This window comes from Ornithorhynchus anatinus, chromosome 3 (assembly GCF_004115215.2).
Source record: "Ornithorhynchus anatinus isolate Pmale09 chromosome 3, mOrnAna1.pri.v4, whole genome shotgun sequence".
NCBI lineage: Eukaryota > Metazoa > Chordata > Mammalia > Monotremata > Ornithorhynchidae > Ornithorhynchus > Ornithorhynchus anatinus.
This window is the reverse complement of record NC_041730.1, coordinates 128,561,033-128,577,089: the sequence shown is the minus strand read 5'-3', so window position 1 is coordinate 128,577,089 and position 16,057 is coordinate 128,561,033. Positions and strand designations below refer to the sequence as shown.

Sequence of the window (16,057 nt, the reverse complement as noted above, 5' to 3'; positions counted from 1 at the left end):
CTGGGCGTGTCACTCCCCTTCTTAAACAACTCCAGTGGTTGCCTATCGACCTCCGCTCCAAACAAAAACTCCTCACTCTAGGCTTCGAGGCTCTCCATCACCTTGCCCCTTCCTACCTCTCCTCCCTGCTCTCTTTCTACCGCCCACCCCGCACGCTCCACTCCTCTGCTTCCCACCTCCTCACCGTCCCTCGGTCTCGCCTATCCCACCGTCGACCCCCGGGTCACGTCCTCCCGCGGTCCCGGAACGCCCTCCCTCCTCACCTCCGCCAAACTGATTCTCTTTCCCTCTTCAAAACCCTACTTAAAACTCACCTCCTCCAAGAGGCCTTCCCAGACTGAGCTCCTCTTCCCCCTCTACTCCCTCTGCCATCCCCCCTTTACCTCTCCGCAGCTAAAGCCTCATTTTCCCCTTTTCCCTCTGCTCCTCCACCTCTCCCTTCCCATCCCCACAGCACTGTACTCGTCCGCTCAACTGTATTTATTCTCGTTACCCTATTTATTTTGTTAATGAATTGTACATCGCCTCGATTCTATTTAGTTGCCATTGCTTTTCGAGATGTTCTTCCCCTCGACTCTATTTATCGCCATTGTTCTCGTCTGTCCGTCTCCCCCGATTAGACCGTAAGCCCGTCAAACGGCAGGGACTGTCTCTATCTGTTGCCGACTTGTTCATCCCAAGCGCTTAGTACAGTGCTCTGCACATAGTAAGCGCTCAATAAATACTATTGAATGAATAATCCCCATTTTACAGACTATGTAAGTGAGGCACAGAGAAGTGAAGTGACTTGCCCAAAGTCACCCAGCTGATAAGTGACAGAGCCGAGATTAGAACCCATGACCTTTGACACCCAAGCCCGGGCTCTTTCCACTAAGCCACGCTGCTTCTCTAAAGAATGAAAGAATGCCCCTCTCTCTCCAACACTGCACGACACATGGCTGTAGAAATATTGGGTCTCCCAGATGGGCCTAATTTATCTGTGTCTTAATTTCCTCATCTCTAAATGGATATTAAATACCTTTCTTTCTCCCCCTAACACTGTGATCTCCATGTGGGTCAGGCACTGTGTTCAACTGGGTTATCTTGTATCTATCCCACTGCTTAGTACAGTGCTTGGCACATAGTAAACACTCAGTACATAAAACAACGATTACTATTATAATAGTCCTGGGCCCATTGATGCACAAATTTTACAACTAGAGAGAGGCAATCTTCAGTTTGCCTAGACAGTAACTCCAACCTAGAATAACATCTACAGTTATAGCATTAAGGTTACAGACACTAAAATTGAAGTCACTGTTCAAAGCTCAAAACAGCATGTAATTGATAGAAGTTAAGAAATTAAAACACAGTGATAGATTCGCCGCATCATAAATAAGGCTTTTTTTGTATCTCTTTTGGGAAATATACAGATATGGAGACCCCACACTCCTGTAAAACTCATTCCCAAGGCGTGGAGCCGATTAGGAGCTGAGCTGGGAATAGAATCCATCTTCTTTGGCTCCTGATCCTGAACTCCGGTACTTGGTACTACCCACAACGCTCTCTGTCCTGGATAGACAAAGTTGATGAGAAAATTGTAAACTACACGAGGTAAATAGACTCACTTAAGGAGATTTACGGAACCTGCCATTGCTTTAAATGTTCTTGGAGTTCTCTGACTGAATAAGGCAGTCGTTTTATTTCTTCCCAAGTAGAGACACACAATAAAAAAAAAAGTCTATTCACCAAAGTAGCACTTTGAGCAGCAGTGGGTATCCCCCGCTGCTTTCCAAATCAAGGAGTAAAGCTGAGGAATTGGGATAGGAGTCCTTTACGAAGCACAAGAGGAGGGTCACCACGTCACTCAGGTCATGAGCGGGTGAGGTGTTCGAGAGTCGAGTCAGGTTTTGAACGATTGTCTTCACGCAGTCTGTCTCTGTAGGAGAAAGTGAAGTGAGGGGAAACTGATGTCACCTTGAACAACAGGACTAGAAATCACCGTAATCTACGATATAACCTAAAGTGGTCTTCGGCCTTCCACCCTGGGCTGGGTGATGGTGAGCGAGATGTACTTCCAGTTAGGAACTGACTCGAACAAAGATACTTTCGATCATGCCCGCTAAATCTGGGAATCTGAACGCTAGAAATGAAACCAGGCACTTAGTCTATCTACACTAACTGTCCCTGGGGAAGAGGCCAAAACTTTTATTATAATTTGGTGCAGTATAACTTAATCAAATCACATTTCAACCAGACCGATGACTCTGTCTAATATTAGGAGTCTAACAGGATTTTCTTGCATAATAAGCAGCATAAGCAGCGTGGATAGAACACGGGCCTGGGAGTCAGAAGGACGTGGGGCATAATCCTAGCTCTACCACCTGTCTGCCATATGACCTTGGGCAAGTCGCTCAACTTCTCTGGACTTCAGTTACCTCATCTGTAAAATGGGGTTGAAGACTGTGAGCCCCATGTGGGGCAGGGACTATGTCCAACTTGATTTGCTTGTATCTACCCCAACCTTTAATATAGTGCCTGGCACATGGTAAGCACTTAAATATGATAATAATAGCGACAACAATAATAATAACATAAGATCCAGCTGCTTATTTTTTTGCAACATACAACCGGCATTTTGGTACTTGAAATGTGCTAGTTACTGGAGTGGAGACTAGAAGATCAGATCAGTCACTATTCTACATGGGGCTCACCCTGTAAGGGTGCTGTAAATCACAATTTTAGGGATGAGGCACAGAGAATTCAAGCTACTTGCCTAAGGTCACACTGCAGACAACTGGCTGAGTTAATTGTTATAAGTCAGTCTTTGGCTGAATTGAAAGATAAGGCCGGATCCAAAATGGCAAAATGAGGTGTCACAGAAGGGAATCATTGATCCTTTAAATATTACTTAATGAGTGCCTAGTTTATACAAAGCTGAACTAGGGAAGTGTTAGAAAGCAAATCTTCCCACTCCTTATCCATCTCTGCATCAAAAAAATACTCTTTAAAACACTCAATTAACTTTCTCCCTTCTATCCTACATTGGTCATCTCCTACTTCAACCCATTCAGCATACTTTGCTCCTCCAAAGCCAACCTACTCTCTGTACCTTGATTCATTCTCCATTCAATAGTGTTGATTGAGTGCTTACTATGTGCAGAGCACTATACTTAAGTGCTTGGAAGGTACAATTCAGCAACAGACAGAGACAATCCCTGCCCAATAATGGGCTCAGAGTCTAACAATAATAAGTATGGTATTTAAGTGATTACAATGTGCCGGGCCCTAACTGGGATTAGAACCCATGACCGTCTGACTCTGAGGCCTGTGCTCTATCCACTAGACCATTGTCCCTGTCCCCTATCACATCTGTCAGACCACCACCCCCCTACCTTCAAAATAATTGTAAAAATCACATCTCTTCCAAGACTCCTGCCCTAAATCCTTATTTACCCTATCCTCTCTCCCTTCCGTGTCTTCTACGCACTCGACAATGTAACCCTTAAGAACTCTGCTACTCGCCCCAGCACCACAGCACTCTAATGCTTCCCCTCTCTGTGATTTATTGCAATGTTTGTCACCCCCTATAGACTTTTAGCCCCTGTGGGCAAGACTTTTGTCTCCCAGCTCTTTTATATTCTACTTTGCCAAGGTCTTAGTACAGTAGTCTGCACACTGTAAGCACTCAATAAATACCATTCATTGACTGAAACACACAGTCTGTGTGCTCAAAGATCTCATAACCGAGCACAATTCTTTTTAACTCTTTTTAAACTACCGTAGACAGGATAAATTCATCTCCTCTGAAAACTCCCTACACATAGGAAAATATTCCATACAATGTTTTTCATTTATAGAAAAGTCTGAGGGCAAAGGAAATCAATCTATGTGAACTCTATGAAATAAAAATTGAATCTCCTTCCAATGTATTATTGCAAGTAATTTGCATTCATTTTAAATCAGGCAAGGGTGGGCATTGTTGGGTAGGGATTGTCTCTATCTGTTGCCGAATTGTACTTTCTAAATGCTTAGTACAGTGCTCTGCACACAGTAAGTGCTCAATAAATATGATTGCATGAATGAATGAGTAATCACTGTCTAAGCAGGCAGCAGCCTGACCCAGAAGACAGACTATTAAAAAATTATTCCAGTGAAAGGGTGAATTAAAAAAAGTCACATCACCTGAAACAATCAATTAATGGTATTTATTGAGCCCTTACAGTGTGCACAACACTGTACTAAGTACTTGGCAAAGTACAAACCAAGAGATTTAGCAGATACTTTTGCTACAACAGCTTTCAGTCTAGAGGGGGAGACATATTAATATGAATAATTAAGTAATTCATAATATATAATCTAAAGATATGTACATAAATGCTGTGGGGATGAGGATGGGATGGATATCAAATGCCCAAAAGTCACAGATTCAACCACAATTACCCGAGATGCCCAACACTGTCACCTTTGTGAGTAAAATTAATCAATCGATAGTATTTGTTGAGCCCCTACTGTGTGCAGGGTTCTGTACAATGTGTTTAATTTTCTGAAAACATTTGACTGGAAGCACTGCAGTTATGGCTATAAAATGTACACACTTGGGTGTTAGCAGATTTGGTGGATTTTTTTACTTCAATTACAAAGTGATAGCACTCTAAAACTGTGGAAACAGTGCATAAGTTGCCTAACTAGGTGAATAAAATTTGTACTGCTTGAGGCTCACAGTCACGTCTTCATAAATTATTTTGCACAGCTGCATCATTCCTAAGGGGAGAATTTAGCAGCAGCAATGCTGATTTTTGGGTTATGGAACCCTACTGGCTAAATCAGTCAGTGAATTAATCATTTGTATTTATTGAGGGCTTATTGTGTGTAGAACACTGTACTAAGAGCTTGAGAGAGTACAACACAACAACTTACAGAGTAGGTAGACATGTTCCCTGCCCATAGAGACCTTAAAGTCTAAAGGGCTAGATATAGATAGATAGATAGATAGATAGATAGATAGATAGATAGATAGATAGATATAGAAATAGATAGATGTAGATATATATAGATATATATATATAGATATATATATATATCTATATATATATCTAGTCCTTTAGACTTTAAGTTCTCTGTGGGCAGGGAACATGTCTACCAACTCTCTCTACATATATATCAGCTGTGTGACTGTGGGCAAGTCACTAAACTTCTCTGTGCCTCAGTTACCTCATCTGTAAACTGGGGATTAACTGTGAGCCTCTCGTGGGACAACCTGATTACCCTGTATCTACCCCAGCGCTTAGAACAGTGCTCTGCATATAGTAAGCGCTTAACAAATACCACCATTATTATATCAGGTAAACCAGCCTAGCCTATTATTCTTGTAAACGAAAGTAACTGTCCTATAGTGTTGCATACTCAACTTACTGTATACTTGCATACTCAAGCTGTTGTCTTGTGGATGTAATGATCTTAAGGTAAACTAAAATATCTTTCTGTGAATCTCATGGATTTTCAACATAAGTTTCACTTTTGAGAAGGTTAATGTCTTCAATCAATGGATCGATCAATCAGTGTCATTTATTGGAAAGCAACATAGTCTAGTGGAAAGAGTACAGGCCTGGAAGTCAGAGGATCTGGGTTCTAATTCCAACTCCACCACTTGTCTACTGTGTGATCTTGGTCAAGTCACATAGCTTTTCTGTATCTCGGTTCCTTCATCTGTAAAATGGGGTTCAATCCCTCTTCTCCATACTATTCATTCATTCAATAGTATTTATTGAGTGCTTACTATGTGCAGAGCACTGTACTAAGCGCTTGGAATGTATAAATGGGCAACAGATAGAGACAGTCCCTGCCCTTTGACGGGCTTACAGTCTAATCGGGGGAGACAGGCAGACGAGAACAATGGCAATAAATAGAGTCAAGGGGAAGAACATCTCATTAAAACAATGGCAAATAAATAGAATCAGGGTGATGTACATCTCATTAAACAAGATCTTATTACCTTCTATCTACCCCGGTGATTAGTAGAGTGCCTAGCACATAGTTAACTCTTAACCAATACCACAATTTGTTTTATGGTATTTGCTTAGCGCTTACTATTTACTGAACACTGTTCTAAATGCTGGGGTAGGTACGAGTTAGGTCAGACAAAGACCCTGTTCCTCATGGGGCTCACAGTCTAAATAGGAGGGAGACCGGGTATCTAATCCCCATTTGACCATTGAGGAAACTGAGGTAGAGAGAAGTAAAGTGACTTGCTCAAGGTCACACAGCAAGCAGTTATCAGATCTGGGAATAGATGCCCTGGTCCTCCGACTCCGAGGCCCATGCCCCTCCTTCCTCTAGGCCAAGATGCTTCTCCGATCGAGCACTTATTGCCATTGTTCTTGTCTGCCCGTCTCCCCGGATTAGACCGTAAGCCCGTCAAAGGGCAGGGACCGTCTCTATCTGTTACCAATTTGTACATTCCAAGCGCTTAGTATAGTGCTCTGCACATAGTAAGTGCTCAATAAATACTATTGAACGAATGAATGAATAAACACCATCAACATTCTGCAGTGGGCAGCATTTCTGGACCATACCTTGCAGGTAGTCAGTGACCTGTTGGTTCTGGGCTCTGGAGATGGTCCTCAGCACCCAGAAGGTGGGCCCTTTCCAGGACGGGCTGCTCTGATCCCACAGGGTGGATGTGGCGATGAGGAGAGACGGGAGTTCCCGGCCAGTGAGGAGTTCCTCCACTCCCTGGGGCTCGCTATAAAGTCTGAGCATCACCTGAAAAAGAAGCTTCAATCAATTATCTGTTGGGAGGCAGGGGAGTGGGAGGGAGTCAAATGACTATGTTCACTATATTAATTGAATCGTATTTATTGAGTGCTTACTGTGTGCAGGGCACCGTACTAAGCGCTTGGAAAGTACAGTTCGGCAATAGAGACAATCCCTACCCAACAACGGACTCACAATCTAGAAGACGGTTTCACAGTATCTTCCATAGCTCATCTGTAATGCGTCGCTATAAGTCAGAAATGACAGCATAAGTCAAGACAAGATGGGGAATAAGATTGGGAGCCCCATGTGGCACATGGATTGTGTCCAACCTGATCCCCTTGTAATAACAGGGGTATTTGTTAAGTGTTTACTATGTGACAGGCACTGTCCTAAGCGCTGGGGTGGATACAAGCAAATCAGTTTGAACACGATCCCTGTCCCATGTGGGGCTCACAGCCTCACTCTCCATTTTACCGCATGGGTGACTGAGGCTCAGAGAAGTGAAGTGACGTGTCCAAGGTCACACAGCAGACAAGTGGTGGAACCAGGATAATATTGTATCTATCCCAGCACTCAGAACGGTATCTGGCACATATTAAGTACCTAACAAATACCATTAAAAATATATATATATCCATTAGTCTGATAGCACTGACCTTTCCAAGTATTTGGTCCAGTGCTCTGTAAACAGTAAGTGCTCAATAAATACCTTTGCTTCGTCTATTTATTGATATATAATTCATCTGGAGTCTCATAAATGTCCTGATGATATGACCCAACAGGACTTTTTACTGCATTGTGCGAAGTAACATGGCCTAGTGGAAAAAGCATGAGCTTACGAGCCAGAGGACCTGGGTTCCAATCCCAACTATGCCCCTTGCCAGCTGTGTGACCCTGGGAAGGCACTTACCTTCTCTGCGCCCCAGTTTCCTCATCTGTAAAATGGAGATACCTGTTCTCCCTCAACTTTGGACTGTGAGCCCCGTCTGGTAGAAGGATTGTGTCCAATCTAATTTCTCTGTATCTACCCCAGTTCTTAAGATAGTGGTTGGCATACTGTAGACGCTTAAGAGATACAACAATTATTATTATCATAACCGCAGTATACTCTGAGGATTCTTGAAAAAATAGTTGGCTAGTGTGGGTACCAAAAACTGCAGCGGCTACCAAAGCAACGACCTATCAGGTTATGGTATTGTGGTTTAGTGGATAGAGCATGGGCTTGGAGTCAGAGGGCCCTGGGTTCTAAACCCAACTCTGCCCCTTGCCAGCTGTGTGACCCTGGGAAGGCACTTAACTTCCTTATGCCCTAGTTTTCTCATCTGTAAAATGGGGATGAAGAGTGTGAGCTCCATGTGGAGCAGGCACTTAATTAATTTGCATCTACCCCAGCACTTAAAACAGTGCTTGGCACACAGTAAGCATTTAACAATTACCATGATTATCATGATTATTATTGCTTTGGGAAGCAGTCACTTCAGCCATAAATCAATCCATTTTTGGACCCCCTTGGTAATAATAATAATAATAATGTTGGTATTTGTTAAGCGCTTACTATGTGCCGAGCACTGTTCTAAGCGCTGGGGTAGACATAGGGGAATCAGGTTGTCCCACGTGGGGCTCAAAGTTTTCATCCCCATTTTACAGATGAGGGAACTGAGGCACAGAGAAGTTAAGTGACTTGCCCACAGTCACACAGCCGACAAGTGGCAGAGCTGGGATTTGAACTCATGAGCCCTGACTCCAAAGCCCGTGCTCTTTCCACTGAGCCACGCTGCTTGGTAACGTTTGGCCCCCCCAGCTCTAGAATAGATTCCGCTTTGCAAGCGTTCAGTCCTGAAGTCCCAGGACCAAGGCTCATCCACAGTTCCTGATGGGGGCATCTTTCACTCACTCCAACTTCCATCCATTCATTCATTCAGTAGTATTTATTGTGCGCTTACTATGCGCAGAGCACTGTACTAAGTGCTTGGAACGTACAGATCGGCAACAGATAGAGACAGTCCCTGCCCATTGACGGGCTCACAGTCTAATGGGGGGAGACGGACAGACGAAAACAATAGCAATAAATAGAATCAAGGGAATGTTCATCTCATTAAAACAAATTAATACAATAGCAATAAGTCAGACAGGGACAGCGTCCAGCCGGATTATCCTGTATTCATTCATTCAATCATATTTACTGAGCGCTTCCTATGTGCAGAGCACTGTACTAAGTGCTTGGAATGGACAATTCGGCAACAGATGGAGATAATCCCTGCCCAGTGACGGGCTCACAGTCTAATCAACTGTATTCAATTCTAATCAACTCATTCAATCATATTTATTGAGTGCTTCCTATGTGCAGAGCACTGTACTAAGCGCTTAGAATGGACAATTTGGCAACAGAGACAACTTTCCCAACACTGCAGACAACACCGCCATTCTCCTTTGTCTCACCAGCCTGTAACCTACAGCATCGTTCTCGATTCATCTCTTCTTTTCAACCTGCTTTCTCAGTCTTTCACCAAATCCTGTAGGTACTACCTTCACAACATCTCTAGAATCCACTCTTTCTTTTCCATCCAAATTCCCACCATGCCGGTCCAAGCATTTATCCTACTCCGCATCAGCTACCACCTCAGCCTCCTCACAAACCTCCCTGTATCTAATCTTTCCCGACTCTAGGCCACTGCTGTCCAGTTCGTTTTTCTAAAAAAAAAAAAAATCTATTCATCTCTCCACTCCTCAAAAGCCTCCAAAGGTTGCCCATCCATTTCTACCTCAAAAACTTCTTACTTTTGGCTTTACATCACTTCATCAGCTCTCCTCCCCTCCTTGCCTTGCTAATTTTCTTCTCCAAGCCGGCCACACATTTTATTCCTCTAATGCGAACCTACTCACTGAACCTAGATCTCATTTCTCATTTCTCCAATTCATTCATTCAATAGTATTTATTGAGCGCTTACTATGTGCAGACCACTGTACTAAGCACTTGGAATGTACAATACGACAACAGATAGAGACAATCCCTGCCCAGTGACGGGCTCACAGTCTAATCGGGGGAGACAGGCGGCAGAGCAAAACAGAACAAAACAAAAACAGGACAACATTGGAAACTTCCTCCTCCTATCTGGTAGACCACCTCTCTCGCTCTCCTCGAAGCCCTAATAAAATCATGTCTTCTTCAAGAGGCCTTCTCTGAATGACCTCTTTTTTCCCCACCCTATTTGACTTTGTTACTCACTCTACCTGCAGCCCTCAGCATTCATATAAATATCCTTCTACTCCACTGCTTCTACAATCTGTAATTATTTTAATGTCTGGGATCATACAGGATGGCGTAGTCAAAAGCAGCATGGTGTAGTGGATAGAGCCTGGGACTGGGCGTCATGAAGGGCCAGCCATGGGTTCTAAACACTTGTCTGCTGTGTGACCTCGGACAAGTCACTTCACTTCTTTGGGCCTCAGTTACCTCATCTGGAAAATGGAGATGGAGACTGGAAGCCCCTCGGGGGGACAGGGACTGTGTCCAGCCCAATTTGCTTGCATCCACCCAAGTGCTTACCACAGTGGCTTCCGCATAATAATAATAATAATGATAACAATAATAATTGTGGTATTTGTTAAGTGCTTACTATGTGTCAAGCACTGTTCTAAATGCTTGGTTAGATACAAGATAATTAGGTTGTCCCAGGTGGGGCCCACAGTCTTCATCCCATTTTACAGATGAGGTCACTGAGGCACAGAAAAGTGGAAGTGACCTGCCCAAGGTCACACAGGAGACAAGTGACAGAGCCAGGATTAGAACCTATATCCTCTGGCTCCCAAGCCCCTGCTCTTTCAAGTACTCAACGAAGACCTTCATTAATATTATTATCACTGTGTCTACTAACCCCATTGCATTGCTCTCTCTCAAGTGCTTATTACAGTGCTCTGCAAAGAGTAAGCACTCGATCAATACCATTGATTGACAGATAGTACTAGACGCCCTTAATTCTCTATCCAAAAATAGAAATCTGTAAAGGGGATTCCGTCTGAATTATTCAACAACTCACTTGGAAGGGTCTAAAACTATTATAATGAGGACTAAGTATTAATTTGTGTCCACCCACTCTGTCTCCATGCATCACCATGATCTCGAAGAAAAGAGTCTAAATTCTTATTAAATAAGGTTAATTCTGCTTGAGAAAATGCAAGTTATTGCTTTCCCTCAGTGTAGCAATTCAATATCCTCACTGGTGGGATAACGGTGATATTTCATGCTAATAGAAAGCTTTTTTTTTCCCCTTAATTCTTGAGGAGCTAAAAGTAGCACAGGCAACTCATTCACTCAGGGTTGGTGTGTAAAACAAATGAGATCAATTTTTTGAAAGTGGAGCCTTTTGTAAGTTTGATCGATTGAAGGCCTATTGTTATTTTCTAGGTGGGCAATCATGTTCATTCAAATATTGGCAGCAAAACTGAGGTACTGGATCATTTTATTTCTCCAAGGACCCACTGAAAATCTCTTATATTAAATAGCAGTGGAAGTAATAATGGTAATTATAGTCATAATACTAGTACAAGAAGGAGGGGGAATAGCAGTTGTACTAGAAATAGTAATAATAGTGGAATTTTTAAAGTTATTACTATGTGCCAGGCACAGTTCTAAGCGCTGGGTCAACAAAAGCAAAACAGGTTGGACACAGTCCCTATTCTATATGGGGCTCTCAATCTCAATCTCCAATTTACAGAGGAGGTAACTGAGGCTCAGAGAAGTTAAGTGACTTGACCAAGATCACAAATCAGACCCAAAGTCACAAGTGGCAGAGTCAGGATTAGAACTCAGGTCCTTCTGATTGTCAGGTCTGTGCTCTATCCACTAGGCAACACTGTGTAGCAGCATTTATTGAGCACTCACTTGGTGCGTTGCACTGAATTAGGCATTTGGAAAGTACAAAATTGCAAAATGACTTGTTCCCTGCCCACAAGGAGCTTAGTCTAAAGTGAAAGATAAACGTAAAAATATTTATAATAATAATAATAATAATCTTGGCATTTGTTAAGCGCTTACTATGTGCAAAGCACTGTTCTAAGCACTGGGGAGGATACAAGGCGATCAGGTTGGCCCACGTGGGGCTCACAGTCTTAATTCCCATTTTACAGATGAGGGAACTGAGGCACAGAGAAGCTAAGTGACTTGCCCAAAGTCACACAGCTGACAAGCGCCGGGATTTGAACCCATGATCTCTGACTCCCCAGCCCGTGCTCTTTCCACTGAGCCATGCTCCATTTATGACCTGAGAGATCAAAAATACATAAAATGGAAATGTATAAATGAGGGCTAAGGCGGGCATAAATACACTGATGACTGAAAGAGAAATGAGGCCCATAAGAAAACCCACAGTCCTTGACTGTTCACTTATGAAAAGCTAAGAAGTTTGAATTTGAAACAGTCAATCGATGGTATAAATTGAGCATCCACAATCTGCAGAACTCATTAAGTGCTTGGAAGAGTATAGCATAATAGAATTGGTAGACACGTTCTCAACCAAAATGAGCTTACAGTCCAGGGAGAACAGATATTAATATAAATTAAAAAGTAACTTATAACATATAATTTAAAGATAGGTACATAAGACCTGTGGGTTTGGGGGTGGAGCAAATATCATATGCCCCAAGGTCACAGAAACAAGTCCAGAGACAACACAGAAAAGAGAGTAAGCAAGTCAGTGTGAATCCAACTTGGCAGATGCATTCATACAATTTCTTAATATAGGTGAGGAAAAACTGTCATCAGAGTGTCCCAGAGGAACAGGTTTTGGCTCTGCTGGAGAAAAGGGACCTCCCTTTGCTCTTACTCACCTGTACAAACATTTTCTGAATTTGGATGTCACTCTCAAGACACTCATCTTTATCCAGGGAGAATGCAAAGAGAAGGTAGAGGCACTGTAAAAGGACTCCAGGGAGACCAGATTTTATGATGTTTTCCAGTGTCTCCTGAAAAAAAGCGCACAGAAACACTATTTTTATTGTTTTAATGATTTCTCAGTTTGTTCAAACCCTTCATCCCCATTCTGCCCCACCAAAACCCAGAAGCACTCTTTCCCTGCCTTCAGTCTTTCCTTGAAGATCAGGAGTCTGGTGCTTAATACTTTTCCGATGCTGAAATAATTTGATCCTAGGGACCTGCGGAAAGCTATATGGGGGAGAATGAGGCACTGAGCTGGGTTCTGGAAAAGATGGGGAAAAGGAAATTTCAGGGTCCAAACATTCCATTTTAAACTAATCCTGGTCAAATTAACTAGAACCAAACCTGCAAACTTCATTGTCCTGATGGTCTGAAACCCAGGACCCCATCTGGGAATTGAAAGGAAATAGTACGCAGCTTGGTTTGACCAAAGGACAACTGCACTATGTCATCTGGTCATGGAGGCTCATTTTGCTCTGAACTTAGGAGCTCTTTCTAACATAAAATTGAGAGGGAAATAAATCAGAAAATGGAAATCAAAATGTGAGAAGTCATATTACAGGAACTCCTGAAGGGGGAATTGTCCTATTGTAATTTCAATACCATTTGTAACTAAGATTTAAAAAATAAAGTTTTTATGCTACTACTAACTTTTGTACCTACAGGTAGGCCTAATTTTATACATGGTCCCAAATCTGATACTATTTGAGAATTATGACCTAGTCTAGAGGTATAAAATTAAACCAATTTTTCCTAAATCCAAATGACAGAATTCCAATTCCGGGCCAAACATGATGGAAAATTGGAAGAAAACATGTCCCTAAAATGATATGATTGTCTTTCATGACAAAATATCAAGTAAATGACGGAAGCTCTGCTCAGAGACTCTAATCTGCTTCTTGAAAAAGAAACTCCAGATTAAAGGAATTGCATTTCCTGGAGTTAATAATAATAATGTTAATGTTGGTATTTGTTAAGCGCTTACTATGTGCCGAACACTGTTCTAAGCGCTGGGGTAGACATAGGGGAATCGGGTTGTCCCACGTGGGGCTCACAGTCTTAATCCCCATTTTACAGATGAGGGAACTGAGGCACAGAGAAGTGAAGTGACTTGCCCACAGTCACACAGCCGACAAGTGGCAGAGCTGGGATTCGAACTCATGAGCCCTGACTCCAAAGCCCAGGCTCTTTCCACGGAGCCACGCTGCTGTTTCTAAGCAAGTGGTACAGAAGATTTCTTAATCTTGTGAATAGTGATGAATTACAATGATGCATAATACTAGTCATTATTGTCATTTCTGGTCTTTAGGAAATGTGTGTGTTTGTGCGTGTGGTAATGATAATAATTATAACAATAATAATAATTGTCATATTTTAAGTATTTACAATGGGCCAAGCACAGTACTAGGCACTGGGAATAATGTAATACGAATAGATTGGACAGAATCCCTGTCCTACCTAGGGCTGACTGTCTAAGAGGAAGGGAGATCGTGTCTGTTATCACCATCTTAAAGATGAGGGAACTGAGACACAGAGAAGCTAAGTGACTCGTCCAAAGTCACAGAGCAAGCAAGCGACGAGGCCAGGATGAGAATGCAGATCCTTTGACTTTCAGGCTCATGCTCTTTACGCTGTATAAAGGAAGGTGATTTAGCCAAATGGCCCTCACTACCGCAAATGTCGGGCTCCTTTCCTACCTGAAGAAACAAGCGCCAGTAACCAACCATAATAATGAACCAACCATAATAATGAGGAAGTTCCCATTTCCCTACTTTGGTGTTATTAGGGAAGTGGCCCAAACAAAGATGGGGGAAGGGAAGAAATAAGGACATAGAAATTAAAATGAGCACAACTTTTGAAACTTTTGACAGGCAATTCAAAGTTTCAATACAACATTTCAAATACATCAGACATTAGCTTCTTTCAAAACGTTGCTAGCTAATTCACTTTCTAATTTGACACTGTCCTAGTCTTACAGAGAGTCAATCGATCCCTTTTTGGTACCTGAGGGATTGTTCTCTGTGAAGGTTTTGGTGATCATCTCTAAATTAGAGGGTTAAATATGGCCAAAAAACTTACAGGGTCAGCTTGGGTGAGTAAAAATACAGATTTCAGGAGTAAGTATCCATCATTTTCAACATCTCTCCACTGTAGAAATTGTCCAATTGCCAGCCGGGCTGCTTCTGAAATCACAATATTGTTACAGAATAACAATTTCAACATAGACACACTGATGAAAACTGTCCTGAGCAGTTGATATCTACCTGTTTCCAAGGAGTGGATCTATGAAAGACAAATGGGCATGACTTTAAAGCTCACACCTTCTACTCTGAGCCACAAGAATATCTGGGAACATCCTTACACACTATCTTTGAATCTCGTTGCGAGATCACAAAATTATCCCAGTCCTCTCACTCCCAGGCCCAGGCTCTTTCTCCTTAGGCCATGCAGCTTCTGAGAGCTTCTTATATCCAAAACAGTCCAGGATCTGATCTTCTTCATATCAGTATCTCTGTTTTTCAAGGTGAATTAAATTGAAGAGGCCCCAAGGAATTTAAAGGAGATTCATCAAGGCTGGTAAGAAAAAGTGAACGTAGGGTTGTGGTCATGGAAAGGGCAAAGATAAAAGTTACTTATTTTGCTCTCATCCTTTAAAAGAGAGTTCTGGTCAGAAATCTACATGTCTTTTTTCGTGAATAATTAGCCACGCCTCCGTTCCACTGGATTTATAGAACAGTGTCTTACCTGCAGGCTTGAAAGCAAGCACATTCTGTATTTGTCGGACAAAAACTTTAGAAACTTCGCTAGCGAAATCTTGGATTCTGGAAAAGCAGATAATCCCAGCAGACTGCTCCCAAGCCTGAAACATAACAGGAAAGACTTGAATGGTAATTTTGTAATTGATTTTTCCCAAGTATTAAAGTGGAGCTGTCATCTCTCTAATTAGATTGATCCTTTTTAATTAGATTAATCCTTTTTCCTATTTTTAAAAATACATTCACCAGCCCTTATCCAATCCTCAGAACACTTTGCAAGAGTCTGGTGCTGAAATCACATTCCATGTAATATCACTTGCTCTTACAGGTAAGGAGACAGCGTTAAATAGTGGATTTGCACGTTTGTGACATTGTCTACAGTATAATTTTTGCCCACTTGAACACAAACACAAGCGATCTAGTGTTGATAAAAAAGACATTTGGTAATTTTCACGTGACATCCCAAACTAAAATATTTCCAGTAAATAAATAAATGTCAAACCATTTTATTCAGAAAACATGTTATAAAATGATCTGCCAATCCATGGTGGAAAACCCAGTTCTGGATGTTTTCTAATACATTCTCATACTCACCCAGTGCATTTGTAAAACCTCAAAGAGGAATTCTGTA

The 16,057-nt window shown here is 42.1% G+C and overlaps 1 protein-coding gene across 3 annotated transcripts in view; it reads right to left on the bottom strand.

The window, feature by feature from the left end:
* The window catches only part of WDFY4 (WDFY family member 4), a 404,782-nt gene that overhangs the window by 363,084 nt on the left and 25,641 nt on the right, over nt 1-16,057 (bottom strand). For all 3 annotated transcript variants that reach the window (XM_029060697.2, XM_029060700.2, XM_029060698.2), the window contains exons 3-7: nt 15,416-15,530; nt 14,750-14,853; nt 12,565-12,699; nt 6,555-6,744; nt 1,729-1,918 (exon numbers count right to left, since the gene is read on the bottom strand). In XM_029060697.2, coding sequence (XP_028916530.1) covers nt 1,729-1,918; nt 6,555-6,744; nt 12,565-12,699; nt 14,750-14,853; nt 15,416-15,530 — 734 coding nt within the window. The remainder of the gene's footprint in view (nt 1-1,728; nt 1,919-6,554; nt 6,745-12,564; nt 12,700-14,749; nt 14,854-15,415; nt 15,531-16,057) is intronic.